General features: G+C 41.3%; 1 protein-coding gene across 4 annotated transcripts in view; it reads right to left on the bottom strand.

The window, feature by feature from the left end:
- LOC102009725 (sperm motility kinase Z-like) overlaps nucleotides 1-17,672 on the bottom strand; it is a 69,703-nt gene that overhangs the window by 24,202 nt on the left and 27,829 nt on the right. For 2 of the 4 annotated variants that reach the window (XM_013513643.1, XM_005383799.1), the window contains exon 1: nucleotides 1,388-2,524. The exons of 1 other annotated variant lie outside the window; for it this stretch is intronic. In XM_013513643.1, coding sequence (XP_013369097.1) covers nucleotides 1,388-2,511 — 1,124 coding nt within the window. In that variant the 5' untranslated portion in view covers nucleotides 2,512-2,524. Of the gene's footprint in view, nucleotides 1-159; nucleotides 1,123-1,387; nucleotides 2,525-17,672 lie in introns of those variants that run through there. One more of the 4 variants, XM_005383800.1, reaches the window with a different exon arrangement.

The following is a 17,672-nucleotide window of genomic DNA, read 5'->3' as shown; positions in this document are numbered from 1 at the left end:
GAGAGCTGCTATCTTCAGCTATAAAATGGGTACAGTAATACCCCCCTCATTGATGGTGAGGGAATTATAGACACTACTTCAGCTATGAATCTTTATGCTGCAAAGATTAAGAAACTTAGGTTAAGATAAAGGATATATTTAATGGTTCACTCTTCTTACCACATCTTCAGGAGTTTGGGCTCCAGCTACTGCTTGATCCAGAGTTTGCAGAGCAGGAGGTGTGAAGGCTGTCACGTGCTCCTAACTAGGGTCGTAGCTTTGAGTTCCAGCCATGCTCCCCTTCAGAACTCCACGTATCCAATTATTGTGGTCAGTTTGGAGGATAAATATTGTAGGCTTTTCCAGCCTTCCCTTCACTGGTTCTTCTTGCCTATAACATGGCCGAAAGGCTCTGTGGCAGACAACAATCACCGCAGTCTGTTTTCTTTCTGCCCACAAAAGCAGCAAGAGGCGCGCCTCCTCTCTTCTAGCTCCTGGGAGTCTCCCCTGGGAGTCACAGCATTGTTTTCTGATTGTGTGACAGAACCAGGTTTCCACTTCCTTCTGCTCCTCCTGCTAAGCATTGTTGGGTGCCCCCTCAGCCCACTGTGCACCCATGGGAGTCTGCTGACAACATAGGCAGGGTGCTGAGTGTTTCACGTACGGCACTCCCACTGCATATGGAAAAGATAGGTGGCTTGTTCCCTATCTCTTGCTCCCTCGCTTGGCCTGGCCATTGTCCAAGATGTGGGTGCTAGGTCTGGGCTGGGGATTTGGGTACTGAGATTCAGGCATGGACTGAGTTTTCTCCTTTCCTCCCTTCTAAGTTCTGGACCTTAGTTCAGCCTAGTTAGCTTATTTTGTATTGTGCTGTATCAGGCTTTATCTCTTACCCTTGCTTAAGAGAAATTGCTTTTCCTCAGCACTGCGCCAGAGGTACTCACTGTCACCAGGGCCCTGTAGTTGACTACAGTGGTGCACACATCTCCTTGTGGGAAGGATGGAGGTCTCAGGGTCAGGCAAGCCAGAGACACTGGTTTGAATGTCTGGCCCTGCTCCTTCTTGAAGTCAGTAAGTCCGTGCTTAGCTGATCTCACTTTACTGTCCAATCAGTGTGGCTAGGAGGGCGTACCTTGTTGTCCCCTGAAGATGCAAGGAGACATGTGAAATGAACTCTTACTTTGAAATATATAATGACGTCATTCTTGCCTATGGTCACAGCCACCCTCTTCTGCAACAGATCTCCAGATCACTCATCCTGTCCATCTGATAGAGTTCCCTATGCCCAACAAATCTCCCTTCCTTTCTTTTCTTCCTCTAGCTTCCCAAAATATAATAAAATGCAGGAGAGGAAGCTGGACCACCCAGCCTAATTATTTTTATCTCTGCTGCTGAATACCATACTTACACTGGAGCCACTCTGTTCTTTTTCCAGGTTGGCAGGCAGCAATTGTTAAGCTTCTGCATGAATACTACAATCCTCCTCTTCACTCTCTTCCAGCATGGGCTCTTCTTACAGGAGCTGGAGGGTGCTGACTCAATGCAAGGCTGGCAGCTTGTATTGGATTTGGTGGTCTTGCAGAATTCATGTTTCCTGTCAAACTGATTCCCTGGGAGAAAGGAGTCATCGTCGGGGGCAGGTCCAGCACTATTTTGGAGGAGAGCAGAGGGGGTCGAATCTGTGGGGTCTGGAGATGGTATGTCACCCTCATTTGCTGGGAAAAAGCAGTCACTGTCAGGGACAGGTCCACCACTGTTTTCAAGGAGAGCTGAGGGGGTAGGATCTGTGGGGTCTGGAGATGGTGTATCACCCTCATTTGCTGGCCTCACTCTGATGCAAATACCTGTCCCCTGACTTGCTTGATGCTCCATAATAAGATAGGTGGCCATCCGGTGATCAAATTTTTTTAACCGGAGGGATTTTATAATTTCTTCGGGATTGTGTCCTAAGGCGGACATCAACTTTAGGATTTCAGGTTTTGGGCGTTCTGGAAGCAACTCAGGAGGAGGACAAGAAGGTTGTTCACCCTGGCAGAGCCATGGGTGCCATAAGATTTCCTCTAGTGGTGGCCACTGCAAGGGGTCGATGGTGAGAAGCATGCCAATTAGATTTTGCAGGTCTGTGGAGAAGGAACGGGGACAGTAGTGCCTGCCCTGTAGGATCAGCTGTTTAAGATGCAAGGGATGGATCTCCGTGAATGGTGTGAACCCCGCTACCATCTCATAGAGGATAATGCCAAGTCTCCAAATGTCCCCAGCAAATAACTCTTTTTTGTGCAACAGTGTTTCGGGGGCAGTGTCTGGCAGCGTGCTGCAGATCTTGGTCAGCTTCTTCTCAGGAGTGATCTTGGTCCCCATTCCGAAGTCACAGATTTTAACTGTGCCATCCTCATCTAACAAGATGTTATCTGATTTGAGGTCCCCGTGAATGATGCCTTGTTCATGGAGGTATTGTATGGCACAGATGATCTGCCAAAATATTCTCCTAGCTTCCTGCTCTGGTAAGCCATTGGCCTCACGGATGTGATTCATCAGCGCTCCTCCACCTGCGTACTCCATCACCATGTACACCTTCTCCTTTGTTTCAATAACCTGTAGTAACTTGATGATATGTGGATGCTGCAGTGATTTCATGATGTTGACCTCCAGCATGACATGGTCAGGATTCTCTCCCTTTGGTAATACTTTGATGGCCACTGTCATTCCAGTGGATAAATGCTCAGCCAGCATTACATCGGCAACATTGCCCTGGTTGATTTTCTGTAGGATATGGTAATGATCTCTGAGCGTCTCTGAATAGGAGAAGCTGGCTGGGGAGCCCAGAGATGATGTTAGTTCACTATGCTCAGCCTCAAAAGTAGGCATCGCGAATTATGAAATATTACAATCACTCAACACTTAATCATAAAATAAACAAATTATCTAGCACTCACAGAGGTTACCTCAAACAAGAGGTCTCAGTAGGACCAAAAATCCCCATCCCAACCAGGGCCTTATAGGTAACATTTGAAGTGACCTCACAGTGGTATGGAACTCCTGGTTGTGGTTTACAAAGCTCACCTTTCAAATGACTTCACAGTTGCTTCTTGTGAGGTCAGAGCCCCAAATGCTCCAGTCATGGCTGGCTATAACTTACATGGTTATCTCACTTTTGGGCCTCTAGGACCTTTTGTGCTTTAATCTAAAAAAAAGAGGATACAAAATTTTTTGCTAATGTGGCTTATGGAGATTGACATTTAGAGTCTTAGAATGAAAAACCTGTAAGATCTTCAAAGTCCCTTTTGTATCTGGCTTGAGAATCTGTAATATTTTCCATTTTGAAAGACCGCATGATGTCTACACTAAACATATCCAATTCCTTTTTCTTTAAATTCTCACTGATGGGCCTCAGTGTGATGATACAACTTCGCTGACATTACGATAATGAAGAGGGTATTCTCTTTAAATTACAGTAAGGAGACCAACTGACACGAAGATCTCTTTCGCCATAGTTTCCCCAGAAAATAATCATTATGTTTATCATGAAAACACCTCGGATGTTGGAACGACATGGGTTCATAGATGCAGTGTTGAATGAAAAAGCAAAACAAAATAAAACCTCTGTCAACTAAGAATTCTCTATTCTCTATCCAGCAAAACTGTCCCTACAAAATGAGGGAGAAATCAAATCATTCCAGCACATAAGTATTGAGGAATTTGTCTTGCTACTACTAGACCTATCAGGCATAAAGGTTAGTTAAAGGAAAGGAAGTTAAAGGAAGTTAAAGGAAGTTAAAGGAAAGGACATCAGCAGGAACTAAAAGCTCTCTGAAGAAATAACTAACAAAGCTAAATCCATAAGTATTTATGAAAGTCAGGACTAGTTTTGTTCGCTATATGATGGAACAGGTGCACTTGTCAAAAAACTAAAATCTAAATGTCTAAATACCACTATTTTTTTTTAAAACACACAGTGTGACCTTCAGGAGTGAAACTTCACCAATTTGGTGCCCAACATGGAACAGAATTTGTAAAGTTTTAAATCAAAAGAAGGTTATAGGAGGACAAAGAGGGACTTGCTATGGACAAAAGCTCAATTAAGCAAGAAGATAACAGTGAAGAATTAGAACAGTCAAGCACAGGAAACGCTTTGTTTGTAGTGATCCTATTCTGAGTGTGTCACCCACTGCTTTAATTTTGAAGCTCATTCACTGGAGATTTACCCACATTCTGCCGTGTAGGGAGGTCTGTATCTGTTATTCACCTCCATCTGGGAGGAAATAGTCCCGCTATGAAAGAAGTTCATTGAAGAACAAAGACAATTACAAGCCTCCCAATTACTAGGAGAATATGTGCTCATCCTTTGAATGTGCAGGGAGCAATATGTGCACTGAAATCACCCCCTACCTGGACCAGCAGTGCAGTTAATTTTCTTATCTTTGATTAACTGCATCAAATAAGCAGACAGTTGCAGGGCCAGGAAACGATAGAGGCCATCTAGCCCAAACTGCCCGTGTTTCATTTCATCAAATTCTGAGCCCCAGCGAGGGAAGTGGTTTCTGCCAAGTCCTATACTGTAGTGCAGAGACTGGTTTCCGGAGCAGGAGCCTAGGAGGGCTTCCTGTCCCACCCCTCTGCACCAGGGGACCTGCAGCTTCAGGTAAACCTGCAGACCAATGGATACCTCTGCTTGCACAAACCAGCACTGTTCCATGTGGAATGAAGTCATGATGCAGATACTTTGCATGACTGAAAGTTATATATGATAAAGCTTTTACACAGGGATTGAAACACATAGAAGTAGGCGAAACATGAGGAAATTTAGAGCAGTTGCACTGTTCTGTGTGGCATTGTAGCGTTAGTCCATTTTTCTCCCCACTCATAGGCTGTAGACCACCGGGAGTGACCCCCAGCATAACCTTTGGGCCTTGAGTGAGGTCAGTGGGGGCTCACACATTATAACAAAGAGACAGTGTGGGCAGGACTGATGACAGTGGGCAGGGCAGGATGGGGACAGCGAGTGAATGGGAAACCTATGCTCTGTTGACTTTGAGGGTGCACCTGCTTGAAATAAGAAATTCTATCTAAAAATTAGTCTCACTGATGTCAATTTTACAAGGCAGTGAACAAGCGGCTTGTGCTGCATTTCCGTTGTGCGGGGCTCCCGGGGGCCAGCACCATCTCAGCACTGCCCTGCAGCGTACGTGTAGGGACAGAAGGACTGAGTGGGCAGACGGGCTCTGCCGGGTGCCTGCGCACCTGAATGGTAGCCCACAGAAGGGGTGGGGTCAGAGAGGGAGAATTTCAGGGCTTTCCAGCTGGGACCAAGGCAGCTCTGCTCTTGTCTGTTTTTTGACCCTATCTGAGATTGATTTCCCACTGCAAAGGCCCAAGGAGAGAGAGGTCTGTTCCCACCTATTCTTAAAGAGACTGGGTCTTAGAATGGGGCTGGGATTTGCAGCTCAGACTGGGAGCCCAGATCCTGGCTCTCAGGGGTAGTAACAAGCTATAGCTCACTGCTTCTCAGAGGCAGGAGTAGGCAAAGATGAATTATTTTTAAATATACTGTATCTCTTTAGGGCAGGGCTATGTTTAAAGCAAAATTAGGTCGAAAGTGCAGGAGAGGCCGGCGGCAGCTGTCACCTGTAAGGCGAAACCTTGCACAGGGAATAGAGCCTGGAATCCCCCGGACAGACTATGAAGGCAGAAAGGTATCCCAGAGGCTCAAGCCCTGTTTGCAGAGCTCCATCCTGACCTGGTGGGGTGGATATGACTGGGACCCAGCTTCAGGGGAAACACCATGTGAGCAGGGCCCAGGTGGAGGTCCCTCCCGGAACCACAGATCTCACAGGTCCCAGGTAGCCATGAGCATCTACCGCCCCAGCACCCTGTAACTGAGGCCAGCAGAGGGTGACCAGGGTCCTCGCCGGGCTCCCTGTACGGCACAGCAGGAAGGTGTGCCATGTGAACTGCAGAGCAGCTTCCAGCACCTGCTGGACCAGTGACTCACAGCTGCATCCACAGGGACCTCTTCAAGCTGTAGAGCTGCCAAGTGGCTATGGTGAGGGAGTTTCCAGGGTCAAGTTCACGGTGCTGCGGAGAAGCTTATCTCCCTGAGGGACAGCGCCATATGCCTCCTCCCTAGAGCACCAGACCTGCCATGGGAGGTCTCTTTCCCCAGGGAGAATTCTACTTGGCAAGCACCACCCCTGTCCTCAGCCCAGCGGCCAACGGAGCCACCAGAGGACTTGACTGCAGCTAGAGCCACAGGACACCCCAAGGGCAGTCCCCAAGCCCAGGAAGCCACCTGGGGACCTGGGCCACTCATGCTACATTCCAGATTTTGAGCTCATCCATTCTAGTGGTCCCCTCCATCCTCCTAGTGATCCCCAACTGCCCTTGGATGTCCTTTGGACCTGGCCCAGGCCCAGGAACAACAAGGCCTGATGGCTCGTCTAGGAACCCCAGCCACAAACACCCACAGCTCCAGAGGCGGCACTGCAGCTGGCTACTGTCACACAGAGCAAGGCACCCCAGCAACACAAACGCACTAGCTTGGCAGCTAAGTCCTCTGCACCTGGCTGCTCTGCATGGGAATGGGACTTAGGTCTGCTGGAGGCGACCTCAGGGACATTGCACATAGCAGTATCTGTAGAGGAGCTAGTGGCTGCCAGTAGTGTGTCTGGGAGCCTTGAGGCCTGGCACCTGGCGCGAGTGGCAGCCATTGTTAGCTCCACCAATAGCGCGCTCCTGAGCATTCTGGCTGAAGAACTGATGATGTCCCAAGACTTGGCTGCTGCTTGGAGAAGTTGGGATGCTGCAGTGCATTCTTGGACCTTCACCGGGGGTTATGCCCACAGGCCTTCTCAGAAACCTCCCACTGCAGAGCTTTTTGCTGGTTTAAAGCCCAGTCTGCCACCTTCCATCCCTACCACCTGCAGGACCTTCAGCCTCATTGGTGTGCCAGGAAGTGCCTGGTAAACTCTAAACCCACCCAAGACTGAGGTCCAGCACCCACAGGCCCTTCTGATTTCCAGCTTTGTCCACTGCAGCCTGTTTTACTCAGCTGAGCCTGTTCTTCCAGCATCTGTCGCCACAGATGGGATTCTAGATGTCAGTGGAAGCCTTCGGTGCAGACACCCCTGTCATCAGGCCTGAACTCTAGAGGAGATCTGAAATTTGGGGTTAAAGCTTAAGGGACAGCACTGCTCTGACCCCTGAATGCCTTAACCAGGTGCTTCTGTGTCCACACACTCCCAAGCTCGAGCTGGAATGTTTCTGAATGTTGGGTTGTCAACTTCACAAGATGTGGTAGTTTTGTAAGTTGGTGCTTCTATTCTGTTTGTAAACCTAAATGAGGTAATTAGCTTTCATAGTTTTGAAATTATATTTTCCATTTTTAGGCAAAACCACTGAGACTTTTTTTTTTCATTTCACAAGTAATTTTTTTTTTTTTAAATTTTAAAGAGTAAAAGAAGGATACCATAATAATGGGGCGGCTTACCAAATTACAGACAAAGTGGTAGGAAATTATCAATGGTTATTGTTTCACATATTGTTATCTACAAGATAGTTTCTCAGGAAAACAAATAGACAATAGTGAGTTACAGACAAAAGAGGTAGGAGATTATTGATAGTTGTTGTACTATACTTTGGTATCTTCAAAGTGGCTTCTAAAGAAAATAAATAGAGCTATACATGAGTGACCTATTGAATAATCATTAACTTTTCTCAATGGTTGTTGTAGGAAACACATAATAATAGACTTGCATCCATTTATGAAATAGGATAGGAACAATACAAACATTGCAGAGTTATGAATAGATTAGTCGGAAAATATCAATGGCTGCTGTAATGCAGCACAGCGCCTGCCTGGCAATGGTGGTATCTTCAAAGTGGTTTCTCAGGAAGACAGAGAAGGATCCAACGCAAGAAGGATCTAACAAGTAGTTACAGCCTAAGGGTTGTCAAAAATCAAGTGAGCCATTTGGGGCCAAAGCCATTTTTTGTAGTGTTTTCTCTCCAGCCTCCCATCGCATTGGGACCCCACAACCAGTTAGTGTCCTCTCCCCAACTGTCAGCACAGGCAGCAGGAATCCTGCTGTAGACTTCTCCGGAGCTCCACTGCAGCCTGTACTGTCAGGGGAAGAATGGCTTCCAGGGAGTCTCCGCAGGTATTGGAAGCTGTAAACCCAGAGGACCTTGCACATTTTCAACCCTTTGCTAAATATTTTGGAATGCTATTAAAAATAGATGATCGACATCTAAAGAAAATTAGTCTCAATGAACAAAAGTGTTAAAAGTTTGTCTCCCTCTTTTTAGGCAATCAAGGTTCTGGAGAATCTTGAACAGAGAATATTTGTTGTGACCCTGATGAATGCAACTGCAGTAGTGCTGTGAGTGTCATTAGAAATCAAATGCCCCTTGGAAGTAAGTTATCGAACAGAGAGGAGATGTTTTAGCAAATGCTTTAAACTCTGGTGAAATATAAATATGTGTCCAGCACTAATAGGTGGCTATTTTGTTTTGACACAAATATTTCATTGTTAAAATTGTAATTTACTTGTGAACTTCACCTTTGTGTGGTCTTCATATTTGGCTGGGAAGTACAGTACAATAGATGAATATTCAATGAAGGAAAATATAGCATTATACCAGAAAAATGACTGGTTAGATTATAATTAATATAGTTAAGAAGCAACTCTTTACTATGAAAATTCAGAATAAAGAAAAGTCATATAATAATATGCCATTCAAAGCAATTTGAGGGGCTGCGGATTTAGCTCAGCAGCACAGCACCTGCCTGGCAAGCACAACGTTGTGAGTTTGATTCCCGGTACTGGAAGGAAAAAAAACCCCGAATCAAAGCCATTTGAAACAGACAATTCACTTTAATACTTTTTTTTTGTCTTTTTGAGATAGGTTCTGGCTATGCAGTTCAGTCTGGCCTTGAGCTCACTTTGTAGCTCAAACTAGTCTTGAACTCACAATGATCCTCCTTCCTCAGCTTCTTAAGTGCTGGGATTACAGGCGTGCGCCATCACGCCCAGCTTAGACAATTTATTTTATTTTATTTATTTATTTATTTTTGGTCTTTCTGAGACAGGGTCTCGCTATGCAGTTCAGGCTGTCCTTGACCTCACTTTGTAGCCCAGGCTGGTCTCAAACTCACAACAATCCTGCCTCAGCCTCCCAAGTGCTGGGATTACAGGCGTGCGCCACCAGGCCTGGCCAGACAATTTATTTTAAAAGTAGCATATGGAGTATCTTTTTCGGTGACTTTGGATGGGTGACTTGACCTCTCTGGGTCCTTGATCTTGTCTGTAACTTGACAAGGCTTGTAGATATAGCCAAGATTGCCTAGGTTTGGCACAATATAATTAAAATGGCACTTTTTCAGTTTCAAAGAAATGGAATAAATTTGCTCCATCAAATTTTTATTATCATACCATGATGATATTCTGCTTTTACAAATTATGTTTACCTGTCTTTAGTTCTATCACATGTGGCTTTTGTGGTACAGGTTGGTGGGCTTCCCCATTCCCCAAGTGAGGCCTTTGAAATTATTAAAGGAATGTTTTGATTTAAGCAACGAAATAAACAGTCTCCTATTTTAATAAGAGTGCAGGAGCATTCCCATGTCTCCAGTGCCCCTACTACACAGCCTCCCCCTTTATCAACACCCCCAACCAGAAGGACCTCTTGTCTGAGTAATGATCCTGCCTGGGCACATTGGACTCACCCAAAGTCCATGGATCCCCTGGCCCAGCCTTCAAGCCTCCTTACAGACGTGCATGGATGTGATTATCTTGATGGATTTGGAGGGTAAACATTAAGGACTTCTCCTTGTCTTCCCTTCTTGGGTTTTCTTGCCTATTATATGACCAAAAGGGCACCATGGCAGGTTCTAATCACAGATGGCTGTTTCAGCTCTGCCTGAAGACATGGCAGGAGAGTGTTCTCTCTCTATCTCCCGACTCCCAGAGAATCTTGTTATTTTCCAGTTTTCTCACAGAACTGGTTTTCATTCCTTCTGCCCTTCTCAGCTCAGCATTGCTGGGTGCCCTGTCCTCCTGTGGGAGCCCACTGAGCAGAGATAGGATGCTGAATGTTTTGTTACTGCACTCCTGTTGTACGTGGGGGAAATAAGCACCCTATTCTTAGTAGTATTAAAATTGTCTATGTTGGGGAAAACTTCTCTCTCACATGTACCTTTATTCTCATCTCGAGTACTTTTCAAACAATTCTATGGAATAAAAATTATAATGATCCTATTTTTACAGATGAGAAGATCAAGGTTCAGGGAACTGCAATAATTTATGAAGGCAAGATGTAGCAGAGCTGGAAAATGGGCTCTACTCCAACATCCCTGCTCTTTTTTCCAAATCTATTTACTATTTTTAAAACATTCACAAAAGGGGAAAAATAACATAACAAACCCTGCTTACTCACCAGATACATTTAATGCTTTCTATCAGTCTTTTCATCATTCTTTCCCTTCTCTTTCTGTAGCTGAACTGTTTCCAGGTGCACCATAGGCGGCATATCCCTCCCTCAGCAACACAGCAGCCTTTACGTCCTAAGAATAAGCATCCTCCTACACAACTGCAATCCCATGATCAAACTAAAATAGTCATCAATAACTTCCTAGTGTTATTTAATACCCAGTTTATATGACTCTAAATTTTCTAAATTCCTCTGCAAATGCTTTTATGACCATGTTTTCAAACATGAATCAAAGTGCATATTTTTTATAATTTTTTGAACTCCATGGCAGTTTCGTCCACCAATTTTTTAAAATGACTTCACTTGTTGAAAAAGAGAGGCAATAAATAAATAATAAAGCAATCCTCATCTTTATTTTTAACTAATAATATTTGCCCTGATGTTAGAAAAGTTATCAAGGGCTCAGTGTAAAGGCAAGATGGAAGGATGGAGACATTTCACACTTAGAACCCATTCCGAGTCAAAATCTTAGATCTGACGTTTTCAGAGTTGGCTGCAATTTTATGCTTGAGCATGGATTCTGGGAAACTTTAAGCACATGTTTTTTTCTGAGACAACTTTGCCAAAGACACCTAACAATCCAATAGCTTCTACTACTTATGGCAAATCTGGCTAGAAAACAGAAAAATTTGTCTGCTGATTAGATGAAATTCATAGAAATCTTGGAGTTTAATCCTACTTTAAAAGTCCCACAAGTATAAGAGCTGTTCTCTACTACTAATTTATTATTCTTACAAAACTAAATTTCTATCCAGAGCTTATTTCATTGATAACATTCAACAAACTTCCACATCCTGACCTCAGTAAATCTAGAACTTTCATGAAACAGTGAAAGAGGTGACACTACTTTCACTTTGTTGCAAAACTAAAGAAAAATCATTTATGATTTTACACTAGTGTAAAATTAGGCAATGATAAGAAATTTGGGAGGGTTGACATTTTGTAAGATTAAAGCCTTAGTCTGGTGTTGAATATGTTGTCCATAATGCATAGTCACAAAACGGTAAAGTTCATATTTATTTCTACCACATTTTATTCCATCAAGCATCTTTTGCTTGGTTCACTTATACGTGATATCCAGATACTGTGCAAGATACGAGTAAGCCACAGTCTTCATTCTCCAGAAGTTCACTGTCTACTAAGAGAGACAGTCACATGAATGGTACATAATAAAATAATGTGCCTGGGGGAGGAGATGAAGGTCACCTAAACTGTCCTGTCAGGTATGGCAGTTGAGCTCACATGAAGACAAGAACCCAGAGCTATATCAGGAAACAGACTCAGGCTCACAACTGGCCTAGGAATGCTTGAAAACTGAGTGAGTGATACCTATGTTCTATCTTTAAAGGACAAGAAGCATGGGATGACAGCATAGCCATGATGTGGGCTAGAAGAACTGAGGTTGTTTCATGGTAGCAAATATAAATAACAGAAAAGAAAAGACATAGACATGCAGATATAGATAGATCTGGATACAGATATAGATATATGGAGAGAAGGAGACCAGGCAAACAAAACTTCCCACTGAAGGTATGCTTTTTTTATTTTAAAGAGAGTAGTAAATGAGAAACAAACAAACAAAGAAATAGAACAGTAGCAGCATACCAGTATCACAAACATAAACAAAGCAAGAACATTCAAAGTGATACAGAGTCTTAAGACAAAATAATACAAATCAACAGTGGTTGTTATATGACATATCACTAGCTGAAGGTATGCTTGAAGACCAAATTTCAAAACAAAAGAGGAAAGGGACACTAGGACAGATGGTAAAATCCATAATTGTGAGAATCCATTTCACACAGGATAGAGATAATGAAGAAATCTGTAAACAGATTTAAAACAATTATTTTTAGTATTCTCAAGGGAAATAACACTCAGAAGAAAATTATGAAATAAAACCAGAGAGGAATGGAACAACAAAAAAGGGGATTTGAAAAGTTAGAAATCGTGCAAGTTAACAACATAGTCATTGAAATAGAATAACCTCAGTGACTCTTGCTAGCTATTGAGAATATTTGTATATCAAAGGATAAACTGAGGATTTCAGAAAATGCAGAATACAGAAATCAAGATAAATACCATTGAAAGAGAAATTGAAATCTGGAGGATGAATGAATAAGGCCCAATATGTAGCTGATAAAAATTTCAAAGGAAAATAAAGATAAGGAGAGACAATATTTTAAAAGATAGCAACTGAGAATTGTCCACAGCTGAATCTGCTAAGTAAAAGTGAATTATGAGAAAAAAGAGATAAATAAAAATAAATCTATCCTAGTAAAACTAAAATGCACTAGTAAATCTGGAGAACAGCAATAACGAGAAATATTAAAAGGAGCAGAAAGAAAAGGCAGATTTTCTAAGTAGGAATTTTAAAGATGAGTAGATTTCTTATCAACAATAGAAGTCAGGAGTCAGTGGAGAAAGTACTATACTTCAAAGAGCTGAAGGAAATAACTGTCTTCCTAGAGTTCTATACTCAGCTAAATACCTTTCAAGTGAGAATAAGTCAATTTAAGACATTCAGTCAGAAAGCATTAACAGACACTCACTGAAACACCTATTAAAGAGTGAACTTTAAGAAGAATCACATTAAGTCCACAGGATAGAGTAGGCTACAGAAAACTGGTACAAACAGAAATTGTACAAAGATGCTGGTACAGTTAGTGAATATTTAAAATTAAAAGCACTTTCATTTAAAAAAGGGATAACAGCAACAAGAAAGAATGCAGATGTCCCTTTTCTGTTTTCTAGGAAGATGGAGAGATACTAGATAACCTTCTACTTTAGGAATTTTATAGCTTGAGTTATATGTGTAAAATTATAAGTAATCAGGAAAAACCACAATATTTTCTATAGTTTCCCAACTAACAGAGGTTGAAGAATCAGAATAAAAAAATACATATCACTAACTCCAGGTACGAAGGAAGTGTTGTGATAGGCAATAGACAATGAACTTCTTTTTTACTCATTTTAAACACATTTTTAAGAGTTTTACTGAGCTCCAATATACACACCATATAATCATCCATTCAAAGCATACAATTTAATAGTGTTTAGTACATTGAAAGGTATATTCAGTGAATTATAAAGCATTTGTTTCACCTCAGAAATAAATCTCTTGCATCCAGGCAGGGACTCCCCATGTTGTGATGCTGGTCATGGGTTCAAAGGCAGTCAGGTTTCACATTACCTGTCGATTTGCCCTGGCCTACTCACCTCAGTCTTGCATGGAGATGGCAGACAATCTTAGAAACAAGGGGGAGAATCAGCTGGCAGGAGTGGCCAACACCCCAGATAGTGGGAGTGACACTGAGCCTCGGTGAGCCTCAGGAGCATCAGTGAGCTGCTTGGGAGAGGAGGAACTCCACCCTCTGCCCCCTACCATCCCTGGGGGAGAGGGAAACCACACCCACTGCCTGCTGCCATCCAGGCAGCCTCAGTCAAGAGGAACCCTGGTGCCTGGCCCATACTCCTACACTGTAGGTTGGGCAACCAGCGCAGGAACTGCCCAGAACACAGCAACCTTTTGTCCAGAGAACCCAGGGTAAATGCACTCTAATAAGGGGAAAGACTTTGCATGCAAACTCATAATTAATGATCGGTTCTGTTATATAACTATAGCCTTATTTTCCTATGGTTTAAGTACAACATCAATAGTTAGCAGAGTTTGTCAGTTTCTAAATGTGCTTATTGCTAATTGTACTACTGTAGCTAGGATGTCATATCTATTGCAATCAGTTGTTCTCCCTTATGTAACAATAGTGGGAAGCTCTGGGGTAATAATCTCACAAAAACCCCACAAGATAGACTGGGGACTGAGACAAAAAGAAACCAACATCTCTTAATTGGGAAGGTAGGATCTTGGGACAGACAGAAACCAAGAAACTTCTACATACAGAAGATAGCCCTGAAGTACAGACTAGTGATATAGCTACCTACTACCAAAACGCACAAGGAACACCACAGAAAAAATAAATAAAAAAAAATTTTTGAAATGGAGAATGGCAAAAAGAAGGATCAATCTCGGACCTCCAGCTTACCCAGAACAAGTTCAGGAGACAGAAAAACAGAAGAACATGGAGGTCACACACCTGAAATTTCTGAAGTGATAGCAAATGAAGTAAAAAACAAGTCCGTCAGAATATAGAAGAAATCAGATCATAAATAATCTCTTAGGTAAAAAAGAAATGACAACTATACTGAAAGAATTGCTCAGTGTATCTAAAGAAGACATAGGTTAAAAAAAAGAGGAGCATAGAAAAATGATGGAAACCTTGAATAAACAATATATGAAAGAATTAGAATGCATGAAACAGATTCAAAGAGATATCCAGGAAATTAAAAATTCCATCCAAAGCTGGACAAACCACTTGAACAAAACTGAAGATAGACTTTCAGACCTAGAAGACATCATTGCAGCTAGTGATCATGAAAGGAAAGATCTCTTAAAAATAACAAAGAACCAGGAAATAATAATTCAACAATCACAAGATGATGCAAAGAAAAATAACATAGGACTGACAGGTGTCAATGAAACAGCAGGAGTCCACATGAATGACATAAAAAGATTATCTGCAGAAGTAATAGCATTAAGATTCCCAAGTATGGGAAGAGAATGTGATATACAGGGAAGTGAGGCATATAGAACTCCAACTAACCATAATTAAAATCTAGACCCAGACGTATAATAATCAAGATAGCAGAAATTCAGCAAAAAACAGAATATTAATAGCTGTTAGAGAAAAGAAGCAGATTATCTATAAAGGAAAACCCATCAGAATCATGGCAGATTTCTCAACACGAATCATCAAGTCAAGAAGAGTTTGGAGTGAAGTATTTCAGCTCCTAAAAGACAATAACTTCCAACACAGATTGATGTATGCTGCAAAACTATCCTTCAAAATTAATGGAGAAATAAGATGCTTCCATGGCAGAGAACAACTGAAGAAATTCATGACTACTAAACCAACCCTACAAAGAATACTGAAACATATTCTAGAAAGAGATAAAAATGACAATTCCAAGAAAAACAATAGAAAGGAATCATCAAGCAGGGCAAGCAAATAAACAGAGGGGAAAAGTAGGGAACCAATAGCAAGAAAACAACACGACAAAGGTAAACCAATACATATCAGTTATAACCATTAATGTAAATGGCCTCAATTCACCAATCAAAAGAAACAGACTGGTAGAGTAGATCAAGAAACAAAATCCAACAATATGCTACATGCAAAAAACACATTTAACTTAAAAGCAAATTCATAGACTAAAAGTCAAAGAATGGAAAAAGAAAACTCCATGTGACAGGAACCCAGAAATAAAAGCTATTCTGGTTGCAGACAATGTGAACTTTGAATGAAGAATGATCAGAAGAGATGCAGAAGGTCACTACATACTCATTATGGGAAATCCGCAAGAGGAAGAGATAACAATTGTAAATATATATGCACCAAATAAAAGAGCCTGCAACTACATAAGACAAATATTAACAGACATGAAAAATCAATAAGCAATAATACAACCATAATGGGGGAGTTTAACACCCCATTTAACACTCACAAAGAGATAGATCAACTAAACAAAAAGAAAATCAGCAAAGAAATAAAAGAACTGAACCAAACTGAACAAATGGACTTAGTGTTCCACCCAACAACATCAGAATACACATTCTTCTCAGCTGCACATGGGATGCTTTCTAAAATAGACCATGTACTAGCCCATAGAACATGCTCAAGTAAATGCAAAGACATTGAAATTATCCCATGCATATTATCTGACCATAGTGCAATGAAATTAGAAAATATTGACAAAATCAATCACAAAAACTCCATAAACACATATAAATTAAATAAACCCTCCTGAACAACCAAGGGGTCACTGATGAAAATAAAGCAGAGATTAAATAATATTTACAATTAAATGAAAATGCAGATACAATTTACCAGAACCTGTGGGATGCAATGAAAACAGTCCTTAGATGGAAATTTATAACAGTGAATTCTCACAACAGGAAAACAGAACAAGCACAAATAAATAATCTTATGCTGTAACTCAAGCTTCTACAAGAAGAAGAGCAACTCAAGCCCAAAGCTCAAACAAGGGAAGAACTTAAGAATATCAGAGTAGAAATTAATGCAATGGAGAATAAGAAAATAATGCAAAGAATTAATGAATCAAAGAGTTGGTTCTTTGAAACAATAAATAAAATTGATAAACCCTTAGTCAACCTTATCAAAAAAGGAAAGAAGAAAGTCAAAATCAGGTGATAAAGAAAGAAAACGGAGAAATCACTATAGATCCTATAGAAATTAAGAAAAACATCAACACTTACTTTGAAAATCTTTGCTGTCATAGGATGGAAAATACAGAAGAAATGGACAGATTGCTAGTTACATATGGATTGCCAAAGCTGAATCAAGAAGATATAAAAACCTGAATAACCCAATATCCGTCAATGAAATTAAAAATGTAGTTAAAAAACTTACCAACAAAGAAAAATCCAGGTCCTGATGGATTCACAGCTGAATTCTACAAGAAATTTAGAGGTGATTTAATGCCAATTCTTCTCAAATTTTTTAATGAAGTTGAAAGGGAAGCAATTCTCCCTAACTCATTCCTAGAGGCAAGTATTACCCTGATACCAAAACCAGAAAAAGACCCAATCAAAAAAGAGAACTACAGATCAATCACCCTAATGAAAATATATGCAAAAATCCTTTAAAACTACTAGCAAATAGAATGCAGAAGATATCATCAAGAAGATTATACATCATGTCCAAGTGGGATTCAACCCAGAATTCATGGATGGTTCAATATATGCAAATCAATAAATGTAATACACTATATCAACAGATCCAAAGATAAAAATCACATGAAAATCTCAATAGATGCAGAAAAAGCTTTTGATAAAGTTCAACACTCCTTCAAGATAAAAAAAAACCTACAGAAAATATGAATAGATGGTCTTTACCTCAATCAGACAAAAGTCATCTATGACAAAACAACAGTCAACATCACACTAAGTGGACAAAAACTGAACACTTTCACCTTAAAATCAGGAGCAAGACAAGGATGTCCACTGTCACCACTCCTTTTCTTTTTTCTTAGAGTAGAATATATTTATTGAGGGAAAGAAAGCTTCTGTCAGAGAGAGACAGAAGGGACCCCTGAGTGGGTTGCCCCAGACTTTGTCTTTTCTAGGCACA

This window comes from Chinchilla lanigera, unplaced genomic scaffold (assembly GCF_000276665.1).
Source record: "Chinchilla lanigera isolate Chin_1 unplaced genomic scaffold, ChiLan1.0 scaffold00020, whole genome shotgun sequence".
NCBI lineage: Eukaryota > Metazoa > Chordata > Mammalia > Rodentia > Chinchillidae > Chinchilla > Chinchilla lanigera.
The sequence above is the reverse complement of the archived record's forward strand: the minus strand, read 5'-3'. Positions and strand labels throughout refer to the sequence as shown.